The sequence below is a fragment of the Oryzias latipes genome, chromosome 22 (genome assembly GCF_053564925.1).
Source record: "Oryzias latipes strain Hd-rR chromosome 22, Olatipes_Hd-rR_3.1".
Taxonomy (NCBI): domain Eukaryota; kingdom Metazoa; phylum Chordata; class Actinopteri; order Beloniformes; family Adrianichthyidae; genus Oryzias; species Oryzias latipes.
In genome coordinates this window covers 18070536-18084769 of record NC_136258.1, presented here as the reverse complement: position 1 = coordinate 18084769, position 14234 = coordinate 18070536, and the positions used below count along the sequence as shown (strand labels likewise).

Below are 14234 nucleotides of genomic sequence, written 5' to 3'. Positions count from 1 at the left end.
GCAACACGTCCTCTCACTGCGGCTGGAGGTTTCAGTGCGCAGAGACAGCCACTGTTTCTGCCTTTTTAGGCTATGGGTGGAAAAAGAAATGCGCTATCCTTTTTTTGGAATGAAAATGAGACCTGTTATAATTGCTGTAATTCTTTTTGTTTTTGATTGACGTGACTGGGGAATGGAGGGCAAAATCGGGATGGTCTCAAGGTCGACTTGATTGTATGTAAGACCGTAAGACTTGATTAGAATTTAAATATGTTCCAACCCCCCCCCCCTCTTTTTATCATTTATTTTATTGCTTTAAAAATGGGTGTCCCCACACACCTCCATTTACTTAGACATCAGAATTTCAAAATACATAACCAAAGATGTCTATTTGCATTGAAAAATGAGGCACTTGTGCTGTGTGGCCGCCTAAACTCAAGCCACAGTTTGCTTTACAGGTCAGACTGGAAGCTAAACATCAAAGTCACTGAATATGGGTCATGTGTTCCCCACATCAGCTTTTTTTGAAGTCTTAATTAGCCATTGCAAAAGTGACATCTGACACAACATGGAGCTAGTTCAACAGGAAGGGGCCAGCTGGTCTCGGTGCTGCTGCATGTTTGAAGGCAGGGAAGCCCCTCTCATGCTCAAGCTGAGCACATTCTTTTCAGTTTGTCTTGGGACTTGAACTGACAACCTTTTGTTCATAAGTGTATTTCTGTAAGCAATAGGTTACTGTCTCCTCTGAGGCTTCCTGTGACTTAACTGCTGCACCATAAAGGTCACCTGGTTAAGGCCAGAGAGCCATGGGAACATGGACTCTTTGTTTAACTTGATAATTAAAACACTCATGTTCTATATATACGGCGGAGCGACACACTTGGGTCGCAGCCAAGCAACAGGAGAAACACACAGTGTTTTTATTTGTGCTCTTGCGCAGCTGCATATATTCTGCTAAGAACAGGATTTGCTACCGTGTTGATTTGCTTTGTTTGATCTACTCTGCTCTTTATTTTGTCTAGTTGCCTCTAAGATACGATACTTGCAAGAGTATCACAACCGTGTGCAACACAATATTTATCCTGTGCCCTCCGGAACAGACATTGCAAACACACTGAAATACTTTTCCCAAACGCTGCTCAGGTAAGTAACCCGTTCCAGAGTCATCAGATGAATTCACAGACTTAGCTAAACACCTATAGCTTCCTTCACCAGCAGATGAGACTACTCACACCAGGTTATCTCTGCACATTTTTCCAAAATAAAAGCCTCAAGATTAAATGTTCTGATAGAAAATTAATGCTAAATATGAGTTACCATGCCTGTTCTGCTGTATTGGTGTTATGGTGTTGTTCTGAAGCATAAGTAAAGACGGATAGGTCCGTGATGGTTATTGATTCAGCGGCCAGTTGCTAGATGAATGCCTCCCTTGGGCAATCTGCTTCCATGTCCTTTCCTGCGGGGCTGGCTTCTCCAGCTTTGCAGCCGCAGGGTCAGCCTGCTCTCTTGGGTTATCTGAAAGCTCGAAGAAGGAAAGGAATGTTTTTTTCTACAACAGGTCAAGAAGGCAGACATTTTAGACACGTCCTATTCTTTAAAATGATGTTAAACTAATGAAGAGATATTTTGGTATTGCGCTGTTATTTTTTTTAGCAATTTTTTGCGAAAGTAGCACTAGTTTAATCATTTTGGGAACAATCTATTAGAGATTGGCAGCTGGCCTAGATTTGGTGCTTTATTCCTCAGCTTCGAAAGGATTATTTATCTGCTGCAGGGTATCTGGATACTTCCTACATTGGTGAGGGGCTGCCAAGCACCAGCAATCACTGTGCTGTTAAAAACATGGCCTCTCACGGCACTGATTGAGCGTGACAAGGGCTGCATCTGTGGGAATCAGTGTGAACTCAAGTAACGATTTTGTCTCTGAGGGAAAGAATTCTCAGACTAAGATGAGAATCACTCAGCAGGAGTCCGCTCTCACCACAGCCTCAATATTTTCCCAAAGCCCAACCTCTTAGCATAAGATATGCAGGGAAAATCACTCTGCCTGCCATTAGAACAACGTTGTTTCCTCAGCAGGGACTCTGAGATTATTCTTGCACCTGTGCCTCCTAAGGCACTGAGTGAAGGAAAACATGGTAAGAAAGACAGAGTTAGAAGTAGTGAGCCTTGAAAAGTGGAGCAGGCATGTGTCATTTTATTTTATTTTTTTTCCGGACAGATGAGTGGTCAGTTGAGGTTGTTGATTCATGCACTGTTGGTTAGAAGATTAGAAAAAGAAGGCTGCAAAGCAAAAATAGTTGATCTGTTTCCTAAGTGCCTCATTCACAACAAAATGGGAAACTGTAGTGCATAATTATTTGGAGAAAAGTTTAGCAATTGACCATACACATATTCCACAATTTAAGTCATGCACACAGTTGACAGGGCAGGGTTTGACAGTAAATGTACGTCATATGTCTGTGCATTTCTACATGTGTTACTTGTCATATGCAAATGTTTGTGTGTGTATGTGTTTGCGTGCACATATGTGTGTTTTTTGAATGTCTAGCGTACGTGTGTGAGCGGGTCTGTTTTTGTCTATGTTCATTGTTCAAATTGAAGATGTTGTCTCTATTATAAACAGGCGGTGAAAAAGTCATACTCTGAGGTATAGTCTGCTTTTGCGACTTAGTCCTTTAATGAGTTTTATAACAAACCGTCGCTGACTAAAATCTTAGAGTATCACTTTGAGGGGATCGGTCACATGTTGTAATACTATGTTCTGGTGCTCAACATTATTCATCCAACACCATGTCGAACAATTTCAATGCAATCCCCTTTCTCACTTGCCTTGGAGCTCCAAATGTAATTTTTGAGTGTTCTTTAAAAAAAAGACAACTGTAGTAGATATTTATCTATAATCTGGGCTCTCATGATAAATCACAACCATTTGCCTGATAGAACAGCTTAGCTCTTTGATAACCATGCAAAAAAAAAATAGAGCAATGCTCTCTGGCCCCTCCTTTCCCCTCTTCCTTCACCCTAGATGCTCCACACTCAACCCAACTAGTTTTTGCTTTTGTTTTTCCCTTTCTTAAAGTCCAATATGTCCACCACCTTCCCCAGGGGACAGCAAACACAATTGTCCATCCTGCATTAGCTCACAAACATGATACTTACCAGTCATCTCCCCTTTGATACAACCTATTCCTTTGTCATTCTAGTTTTTTCTCTACTGTAGATTAGTTGTTACATTTATTTTAGAAACCTGAATCCATATGCCTGTTGGATCTCATTATTTACTCCGATGATACTGGTGCAGTATCATAAAGTATGCATACGGACATTATTTCTCTGGTGCAATAAACATGTGCTGTGATCTAGGAGCTCTTGATCTAACCTCACACACATGTTTATTACAGGCTCAAGCATGTTTCAAAAGTGCCACCTCTGTATTTTCCCGAACCAATTTGGTGTCACTCCCATCCTTGACAGCCCCACTAAACGCAAAGAAATTTCACAGTAAATTGCATTTCATGGCTCATTGGGCTTTCTGCATAGCATCCAGTGACTTTGCTGATTGGAAGATGGCATTCACCGAGGGACAGTGCTTTCTTTGCTATTGTGTCCCTTCTGTTTTTGGAGAAGTATGGGGTTGCCACTGAAAACATGCCATTTTTTATATTTTTGCTCCTTGTCACCAGATACGCATGAGATGCAGTGATCATTGCAGTTTGTGGTCATGTTTTTTTCCTCGTTGGTTTTGTTTAAAAATGGAAAGCAAGTCCAAACTAAAAGTGGTTGAAATGAAGTCATTTGGAACAGACAAAGCAGCGAGCAAATTACCCATGCTTTCATTTCTGTACAAAAATAGTGAGACACTGCATCCTATGTGGGGTTTATCTGGGTTTGTTTTTTTCTATTTACGCTGTCTCTGTAGTGCCATTTCAATGTAATGTGCTGTTTTTTTGTGTCTTTGTTGTCTCTTTTTTTCCCTTGTTCCCCTCTCCCACCTCCCCTCCCCTCCCCTCCCCGCCCCCGGAGCAGCATTCTGTCCCGCACAGGCAGGAAGGAGAACCAGGAAGCTTCCAATTTGGCCGTGCCCATGACCATGTGTCTTTTTCCTGTGCCATTCCCACTCACCCCATCTCTAAGACCACAAGTCAGTTCCATCAACCCTACAGTTACTCGCTCCCTCCTTTACAGCGTTCTGCGCGATGCCCCGTCAGACCGCGGGGGGCAGGGGCAGCAGAGTCGGGACGCTCAGCTCTCAGAGTACCCCTCTCTGGACTATCAGGGCCTCTATGTGACCCTCGTGACCCTGCTTGACCTGGTGCCCCTGCTGCAGCACGGTCAGCATGGTGAGTCAAGGCCCAAGTGCACCACTGTTTGTCATCATCATCCACGAGCCGCCTGGCCTGCATGAAGCCACTGCTGCTTTTTTTGGCCTTTTTTGTAACGGGAGGAGAGAAGTCCTGCTGAGGATCTTGAGGGATGCATGGGGTGATTGGGAGCACGCTGGATCCTGTCAACCGTCATAAGCCATTGGAAATACCTGAAATAAATTGGCCTTTTCTTCTGTGTATCATACCTGAATGCATGTTTGTTCAACTATGTGGGAGAAATGTTTACTTGTGTACTGAAAAACAATGGGAAATGTAATAAAAAAAAGATTAAAGGAGGGGATGACTTTAGAGAATGTTCACTGTGTTGTATAAAGCTGCCTCAAAGTCAGTGCTCTTATATGTCATAAATATTTCAACTTTTGTTTTCTTAAAAAAGCTTGAAAGCATGAAAGCTCATAGATTTTTTAGCTTTTCTTAGGAGTGAACGTTACCTTAGAAATTTCTGAAAGAAAGGTCTTGCTAACTCCAGTCGCTAATGCTAAAATGTTCTTTTACTTTCCTTGTTTTACTGTTGAACTCTGAGTTTTATAAAACTTTGACATGCTATGTACATACGGTATGTAAATACTGCATGTACAGTTGATTGAATATGTGTTTGTGTATGTCTTTTTTTTTGTCTATTTTGCTCTCTCCTTTTCCCATCAGATCTGGGACAGTCTATATTTTACACAACAGCTTGCCTACTACCCTTTCTCAGTGATGATATCCTCAGCACTTTGCCCTACACTATGATCTCCACATTAGCCACATTTCCCCCTTTCCTCCATAAAGACATCATTGAGTACCTGAGCACATCTTTCCTCCCGATGGCGATATGTGAGTAAAACCATGTACAAAAGCATCAGAAAAACAGATGTGAGTCGTCTGAATGATCACATATTGATTAAATACATAAGGATATTTATTTTCCCTGCAAAGATAAGCTTTTCTCCCTCCCCTTTTTCCAGTGGGCTCTACGAGAAAGGAAGGCGGAGTCCCAGCTTATGTCAATTTGTCGGCTTCGTCTATGCTCATGATTGCAATGCAGTACACCTCAAACCCAGGTAGGTTTTCTTGGTCACCGTCACTGCCTATGCTGAAATTCAAATCCTCTCTGTTTATTTGGATCTCCTCCTCTTCTTAGTTTATCACTGTCAGTTGTTGGAGTGTCTGATGAAGCACAAACAGGAAGTCTGGAAGGTACATTTCGTTCACACATTTGAAGCAGACACAAACTTCCCAATAGATGGAGGAGTTGATAAGTCTGGTATAGACCACTGGAAGCATAATGTCTTGTTTTAATTTCAAGTTATTCAATGTTATCTTTTCAAGAAGACCATAAAAGACTATACATTGAGCACAGAATTACGCCCAAGCACATCTACCTGTTTTCAGTTATTTAATCGTCTTATTTTTTGCTGATCTTTTTGCTAAGATAGTTATATTATTGTTATCTATTCATCTGCTAACACTCAGGCAATCTTGCAGCAAAGAAAACTCAGTTTTAAAATTTGGGCACTTTGGAATAAAAAAAAAATTAAAATAGGTTGCAATACGATGATTGGTATCAGTGCCTTTGAAAGCAGTTCTGATGAGAATGATGAGTTGTATATTTTTTCAGCAATATCGAAATATAAAAAAATACATAAAAAGCACAATTGTTTTTTTAAACAAGTGAAGTGAACAAAAGACCTCAAACAAACAAAATGTGGGAATTTTGTCTGACTCTCGGAGCAAGATCATCTAGAAAGACTCAGATAAATTGGAGATTCCCCTGGTGTGGTGAATCAGAATCTGGGGGACCATATGCCTTATTAACACCATCCTGACCTGCCTGGAGTCTAAACCTATTACCCACTGAGAACATTTGGAGCTTGATGAAATAACTACAAGAAAGGAGGCCCTGGATGTTTGAGTTGTTTAAACCTAGAATCAGCCAAGTCATGGATATTTCACCTTCAGATAGTTGTTTTTTAATGATGAAATTGAACAAAAATTTAAAATAATACAGTTACATGTCCACATTGTTGTTTTTTTTTTGGATGATACTTCCCGTCAATAATTTTCATATTTTTACTGTGACATTGCAGGACTTGCTTTATGTCATATCGTACGGGCCATCCCAAGTAAAACCTGCAGCTGTGCAGATGCTGTTTCATTATTGGCCCAATCTGAAACCACCAGGAGCCATCAGTGAATACAGAGGCCTCCAGTACACGGGTCAGATTCTCTTTTTCTGCTGCCCTAGTGCTTCTAAAGCTATGGACACACCGGGCATGTGACGTGCATTCAAGAACGTGCTAAACGAGGGTTCTTGAACGAGAGTATAGTTCATGGTGCTCACACTGGACAAGCATGGAGGGGCTTCTTCTTCGTTTTCTTTTTCCCCTGTTGGAAGAGGCTTGGTGCAAATCTTGCTCAAGATTTTTTTTTTCACAGCTCTATTCCGATAAATAGAAGAATTGGTGTCATATAATTCAGGCAGGGCACAAACCGTATTTATTAATTTCTCCTTTATGATCCATTTTCAAACAGTTGGCACTTCAAGAAATTAAAAGGGACGCCATCCATACGCCACTACTCAATCCAAGTCCCTGATTGGTTAAAGTTAGGCCTGGTTTAATATTCAACATAGGTTGCGTTCTGTTCTTAGAGCCCCAAAACAGTCTTCAAACGTGTGCAGTTACGTGTGAATGTGAGAGTTTTGAACAGGGAAGCCCAAAATGTGCATTTACACGCGTTTACATGGACTTTTCAATGGAACTGGCCGCTTACACGTGCATTGCAGAGGGTGGTGTGAACGTAGCTTTAGACTGATTACCGTACCTGTTTAATCTAAACCCACTGATTTGAGCTTTTCCTCTGTTTCCAAACTTCTGTATGACCTCTTTCTCCTTGTTCAGCCTGGAATCCCATCCATTGTCAACACATTGAGTGCCACAATGCCATCAATAAACCTGCTGTTAAGGTGACTATTGCTAGAAAAAAAACTGCATCTCAAAGCAATGCACTTGACAGAAATCCAACATGTTTTTTCACATGGAGTATAGTAACTGTGTTTTCAAAAGTGCCTTTACACTGTATCAAAAATGCTCCTGTAAGAAGACTTCATCAAGTCCAACCGTGCACACCGGCAGATTTGCTTTTGTTCGACTCTTGATAAATAAATCATTATGGAAACATGGGATCACATATTCGATCAGCTTTCCCCTTGCCAGCTGCTGCACCTCAACTTCATCATCTGCACTTCCTGTACCTCTCCTGCGCTCAAAACTGAGTTGGAAGAAGGAGCGTGGACAGAGCCCAGATTTCAATTACTGGGAGCAAGAAGGCATTGTGGCGGTGGGGGTGGGGGGCTTAATTGGAAGCATTGACCCCACGCGAGCCCTTGAGGATAGGGATGGAATCAAGTGAGCACAGTAAATCACAAAGCACCATCTGAACACTGAGGCCTTGAGCGTTTAACACAGGGGCAGGCACAGGTTGCTGGAAAATGGGGTGCAGCATATGCAGTCAGTCATCCTTACAGAGGAGAGAACTGTCGTGTCACATGTGTTTCTGTTTTTATAGTACAATACACCTAAAAATATGAACATATGGGTCATTTTAAAGTCAAGTTAAATGTTAACATTGTTTGAACTTTATCAAGAGTAACATTCCTCTGATAAATCAGAGTATGACATGTTGTTTTTTTTGTATGTCATAAAAAAACCCTTAAAAATAAGGGCTGATCAATTTATCTTTAAAAAACGTTGTTTTGTTTTAACACTGTCTATTACTGTTGCAGATGTGTATTGATCCTACGCTCTCTGTTGCTCTGGGAGATAAGCCCCCTCCTCTTTATATATGTGAGGAGTGCAGCCAGAGGATAGCTGGGTACGTTAAATCTTTCTTATCCTCAGTTTTGCAGATCCACAGTCAGTCTTCACTCATATTTAACCCAGGGACAAATTTTACATCATTCTTTCACACTCCTAATATATTCAACACAGCAAAAACATGAATCCACCTCCTTCTACTTTCACCAAAATGTAATCATTGACAATTCCTGTCATTGTGGGCCTTCTAATTTTTGTTAAGACCTTTGGTATTCTAGTGTTGTCCCCCTTGAGTCATACTTAAATATCTATTTAACCTTTACAGGGATCATGCTGAATGGCTTGTTGATGTCCTTTTGCCTCAAGGTGAGCAAAAACACAGAAGGTTTTTGAATTTATTTATGAAAGTCTGTTGTCTTATAAAACCAGAAAGACAATATAAAAAGCTTCACTTGTGTCAAAAAGTGTTTATCATTGCTAAAACACAAAAATAAAATTATTTTGTCTCGATTGCATTATTGCATGAAGTTCTACAGTTAAAACATATGTTAATGAGCATCGGTAGATAACAAAACCCACCCATCCTGCAGTCACAGTGATTAGTATAATCAGATTGGTGTGTTTTCCAGGAAGTTTAGGGCTCATAGGCAGAGATAAACTGATGAGCTATTTCCAGTCTTGTTAGGGTTACCGTTTTTTTTTCTCACTGTGGCCTTCAGCAAACAAATGACGAATCGTTGCACAAAAAGCATTTCAATCCTGACAATTTAACTTCCCATTACATGTTTCTTTTGACCATTTGGTTTATTTAAACTGAAAAAATATGAAAAGCAAAATCATCAACCTTGGGAAACTGTCTTAGTGATCATTCCCATTCATTGGTTTTACTAGAGATAGAATTTATTTACAAATTGGATTAACTATCCATCCATCCACTTTCTAAACCCGTTTTGTCTCTTTCGGGTCTGCCGGAGCCTGACCCGTCCAATTGTGAGCCAAGGCAGGGTACACCCTGGACAGGGCGCCTAGGAACAGTATAACCAGTTAACCTATGAAGCATGTTTTTGGATGTTGGGAGGAAGCCAGAGTCCCAGGAGAAAACCCACTCATGCACAGGGAGAATATGCAAACTCCCAACAGAAAGGTCCTCCATTGGATAAACTGAAACTTTGATCATTCAAAGCTTTTATTGTCTGGAGGAATTAATGTTTATGAATCTCCAGAGTTTCATTTGGATTTAAGTCCAGCCATTTTTTCATAGTGAAGTTCCTAGAATTTAGGATTTAAACAAATTAAACTGTAAACAATAACATTTTTTATTCTCATTTTGACAATATGTAGAATTTATAGCATACTAATAGACACCAATTTTATTTCCTCACTGGGAAACAATTTCCAATTATGACATTTCCCCCACCATGCTTCAGTTTGATGCGTGGTTCTTTTCCTTGCATGCATATGAACAAGCAGTATTTGATGTTTTTACTGGTTCAAAACACATCATTCCTGTGCTTTTTCAATTTGAAAACTCAAAGTTTTTACCCGATGTTTCTTTTCAAAAGAAAAAATTTTAAGCTCATATACAGGCAACTTTATGCATGATCCGAAAATATCTAATTTTAATAGCAAACAATGCTTTGGATGTCAAGTGCAAAATAATGAGACAACATGAGCTCTGACTTAACCATTTCTACGTCAAATTGAACTTGACATAAGTTATGTATTTTAGAAAAAAGAACTGCATAACAGTATTTAAGACACTGTTCCTTTTTGTATTCAGTGCTTTATTGATATTTTTTTTTTATTTTGGAGCAAAGTGGGGTCTAATGGGGCAAGTACTGTAAAACCTGGGATGCTGACCAATTAACTGCTTATCACAGACAGCTACAGTCATCACATTCAAGTGCTGTTTAATTAGAGTGCAAAAGACATATTTCCAAATGTTAATGTGATATGCAGGTTATTTATTGTTGTTGTGTTTTTCTGCAGCAGAGATATCTGCCATTTGTCAAAAGAAGGTAAGACTATATGATTTGATCATAAATAGATCAAAGTCAAGTCAAAGTCAACTTTATTGTCGATTCTCTTCACATTTGCATCACATGCAATGAATTGAAATTCTGTTTCTTACTCTCTCATGTCTGTTCAAGAGAAAAAAAAATATTGTATAAAAGCTGTATTATTGGTGTAACCTGCATTCTTACATTTGGGCAATAATTTCAATTACTGCCATTTAATATCAACTTTTTAAATTTAAATACATATCTAAAATCCACATTTCAAATAAAACTTTTTTTGTCTCAGTCAAACCAAAAATACAGCCATTTAATAATTAATAATCTGTAAATAGTCTGCTATAAATGAACCGTTTATTATCCACAGGGGGGTTTGTATGCATGGACCAAACCATTTTAAATGAAACTGCTGGTGCCTTATACATATCTACTAATGTGCATTTCTGTTTCTAAGGAGACACAGGTAAACTGTGCTCTGTATGATATCAGGAAAATGAAAAGCCGTCCTGTGCTGTTTATGGAAATTGTAGGCTTTTCATATTCCACAGCCTCAGTCTCTGAAAAGTCTGAACTTTGTCTGTTTTTATTAACCTAAATGTAATTTAACCTAAAACAATGTTTTAAAATAGCTCAATTTAGACAAGCACAGAAAAAACTGCACAGAGGAGCAGCGTATTTTATTGTCAAAAGCCAAATCGATGAATGAAAGGACTCGCAATCAGATGACAGACATGTTAATTTGATATGGAGCAGTGCATCTCTCTAATAGCACAAGATTAGAGGCGGATCAGATTAGGTTGCCTCTCTAGCGCAGTCCTTTTTATTTTTAGAAATGTGAGACACTGTGGGGACATCAAGACCGTTTCTATTCCTGAAAACGTTCACAAATCAAGCTCCCTTCTCAGATTCTTTTCGATAAAATTGACTGTTAAACAAGTATCTGGAAAAGTTGTACTTTTAGAGAAGTTTTTGACAAAGGAGTGTTTGCTGCTTCTTTTATCAATTGAAACCAAAGTAAAGTGTTTTCTCCTGCTGTCCTTGTCTTGGCTTCATCAACTGTAGAACTGTAGCTCTCATGTCAGGAGGGCTGTGGTCACCTGCTTCTCAGCTGGCTGCTGCGGGCGCCATGGCAACCGGCCTGTCCGCTACTGCAAGCGTTGCCATGTCAACCACCACAGCAGCGAGGTGGGGGCTGCGGCGGAGACCCATCTATACCAGACTTCACCTCCACCCATCAACACCCGAGAGTGTGGAGCGGAGGAGCTGGTGTGCACTGTAGAGGCTGTTATAAGGTCAGTACAGGGTTGTGCGAACGTCACAGTCGCAAGATAAAAGCCTGTGAAGCTCCATTGGGACTGCAAGACAAGAATACCGCATTTTCTTATCAGTCTTCTACAAAACGTGTTCTCTTTTAATTAAAAGCTTCATTCATTAGAACGTAGTGATCTCCTTCTGCTCTCAGCTGCTCACAGTGAATCATCTGACTCCCCCTCACCTTATCCTTTGCATCTTTTTCTCTCTTTCATCCCTTCTTTCACTGCATCCATAAATCTCATCTTTGTTTTTTTTTTCATCCTTCCGTCTGGCAGCTCTAACCTCAGGATTATTTTATTGAGTTTGCCACTATTCCTCCTCTGAACATGACTTAACAATTTCAAATCTGGCAATATTGTGTTCTACATATGACTTCCTTGAACAAATATAAAGTATACACATAATATACCCACATCGGTTACATATAGTTACTGGGTAGGACTATGGTGAGTAGTGGCAATGACCATCCAACTGAATTAAGTCAGTTGAAGGATTGAATTTTTTACTGAAATCAAAATACAGGCATGATACAGGAAGTGAGGCAGGACTCACAAAAAGACGACCTTATTTGTAAAAATGTATACATACAGGAACAAACCAAATAAACAAACAGAGCTGGCACATGGGAAACTACAGTTTGTATCCCAAGGGGCGTGGAGAGCTGTGGGTCAGACCCTTCATGCTTACCTATGTCTCCACAAGGGGGGCTTGGTTTTCCTGTGATGGTCCCCAGTCTAAATAAAATACAGGGTTGTGTCAGGAAGGGTATCCCAGGTGAAAACCTTCTGCCAAACATAATGTGGAGATCATTGAAAACTGTTTTGCTGTGGTGACCCCTAAGGGGATGTGCTGAAAGGTGAACAGCCATGAAATCCATGCATCCATCCATTTTCTAAATCTTAAACATGATCCCGTTCAGGGTCATGGGGTTGCTGGAGCCTGTTCCAGCCACCATTGGACTAAGGCAGGGTACACTCTTGATCCAGGGTGTCAAACTCCAGGCCTCAAGGGCAGCTGTCCTACTCGTTTTCCAACCAATTGCCATTGAAGCTCCATTTTGGCCCATAACACCTGATCCAGGTAATCAGAAGCAGATGAGGCAGGATTTCTGGAAAACCAGCAGGAGGCCGGCCCTCGAGGCCTGGATGCATTGATACTCCTGCCCTAGGTGGTTTGGCAGTTCATTTTACTAAATTAGGCTTAAAAAGCTTTAAAAAAGGCACAACAAAACCTTAAACCTTTGAGTGTCATTGAATGCAAACCTGTTGACATAGCCTGTTGTTAGCTTAAATTTCAATCACTTTAAATCATTTTTCCATACATAAACATATTAAAGCACTAAGGGTACTTTTTTCTCACGCATTTATTTTCAATTTTTCGGATAATAATGAGTAAAATAGTACAATTTATTTGAGATGAGGTTGTGTTTGCTAAAATAACAAGATTTAGACTTTAGCTTTCTTTTAACATACTGGTATTTAAATAAAGTTTTAGTGTGGTTAATTTTTCTCACTGTTTTTCTGAACTTTCCATGGACTCTCAGTCTTCTGAAGGAGGCAGAAATCCACGCTGAACAGCGGGAGTTTGAGCTAAACAGGCGTCGTCAGATGGGCCTGTCTGCCTCTCACCACTCTCTTGACAACATCGAGTTTGATAACAAGGAAGACGACCAGCATGACCAGCGTCTCCTTAGTCAATTTGGCATCTGGTTCCTGGTGTGTAATCCCTCTGTCTGTCAATACCAAGAGGGGGTGGGAAAGGATGTGCACAGCTCTCTCATTTTATTTCTGTGCGTGTGTTTTACATCTCCAGGTAAGTCTGTGCCCCCCCAACGAGAACACGCCCACGGAGAGCCTGGCTCGACTGGTCAGCATGGTTTTCCAGTGGTTTCACTCCACTGCCTACATGATGGATGATGAAGTAGGAAGCCTGGTGGAAAAGCTGAAGCCACAGTTTGTCACAAAATGGCTGAAGACTGTGTGTGAAGTGCGCTTTGATGTCATGGTCATGTGTCTGCTGCCCAAACCTGTAGAATTTGCCAGAGTAAGAAAAAGAAAACTGGAAAAAATTATAATCAAGATTATAGGAGTAGTAAGGTAAAGCATTTGAGGACAGATCACCTCTTTTTGCATGCTTCTTCGTAGGTGGGAGGCTACTGGGACAAGTCTTGTAGCACAGTGACACAGCTGAAAGAGGGTCTGAACCGTATACTGTGTCTGATACCATACAACGTCATCAGTCAGCCACTCTGGGAGTGCTTTATTCCTGAGTGGCTGGAGGCTATCCGCACCGAGGTACCAGACAGCCAGCTCAAGGAGTTCCGGGAAGTGCTTAGGTACTTTCGTCATCTATTTCAAAGAATAAAAACAGCAAATGAAACTATTAATTTTAGATCACACAAAAATACATGGATCTTTGGTCAAAATGTATGAATAAGTGGAAGCAGAAGGGCATGATGTCTAATTTTAATTGTGATAAAACTGCTCTGTGGGTGTCTTTCCCCCATGCAGCAAGATGTTTGACATCGAGTTGTGCCCCCTGCCCTTCTCCATGGAGGAAATGTTTGGCTTCATTAGTTGCAGATTCTCTGGCTACCCTGCGTCTGTCCAGGAGCAAGCTCTTCTGTGGCTGCATGTAAGCTCCCACACTCAAACTCATTCTGTCTGCCACGGGTCCTGCAGCTCAGTCCACTGTGAGTGTGAACTGAACAGCTTGTAAGAGTGTTGAAGTCTGGGCCATGG

General features: G+C 40.6%; 1 protein-coding gene across 9 annotated transcripts in view; it reads left to right on the top strand.

Moving 5' to 3' along the window:
* unc79 (unc-79 homolog, NALCN channel complex subunit) overlaps positions 1-14234 on the top strand; it is a 34137-nt gene that overhangs the window by 634 nt on the left and 19269 nt on the right. For all 9 annotated transcript variants that reach the window (XM_078940277.1, XM_078940279.1, XM_078940278.1 and 6 more), the window contains exons 2-16: positions 1002-1122; positions 4009-4322; positions 5013-5183; positions 5315-5410; positions 5491-5546; positions 6437-6566; positions 7250-7314; positions 8134-8222; positions 8490-8530; positions 10154-10182; positions 11242-11471; positions 13037-13208; positions 13306-13536; positions 13638-13828; positions 14004-14127. In XM_078940277.1, coding sequence (XP_078796403.1) covers positions 1002-1122; positions 4009-4322; positions 5013-5183; positions 5315-5410; positions 5491-5546; positions 6437-6566; positions 7250-7314; positions 8134-8222; positions 8490-8530; positions 10154-10182; positions 11242-11471; positions 13037-13208; positions 13306-13536; positions 13638-13828; positions 14004-14127 — 2060 coding nt within the window. The remainder of the gene's footprint in view (positions 1-1001; positions 1123-4008; positions 4323-5012; positions 5184-5314; positions 5411-5490; positions 5547-6436; positions 6567-7249; positions 7315-8133; positions 8223-8489; positions 8531-10153; positions 10183-11241; positions 11472-13036; positions 13209-13305; positions 13537-13637; positions 13829-14003; positions 14128-14234) is intronic.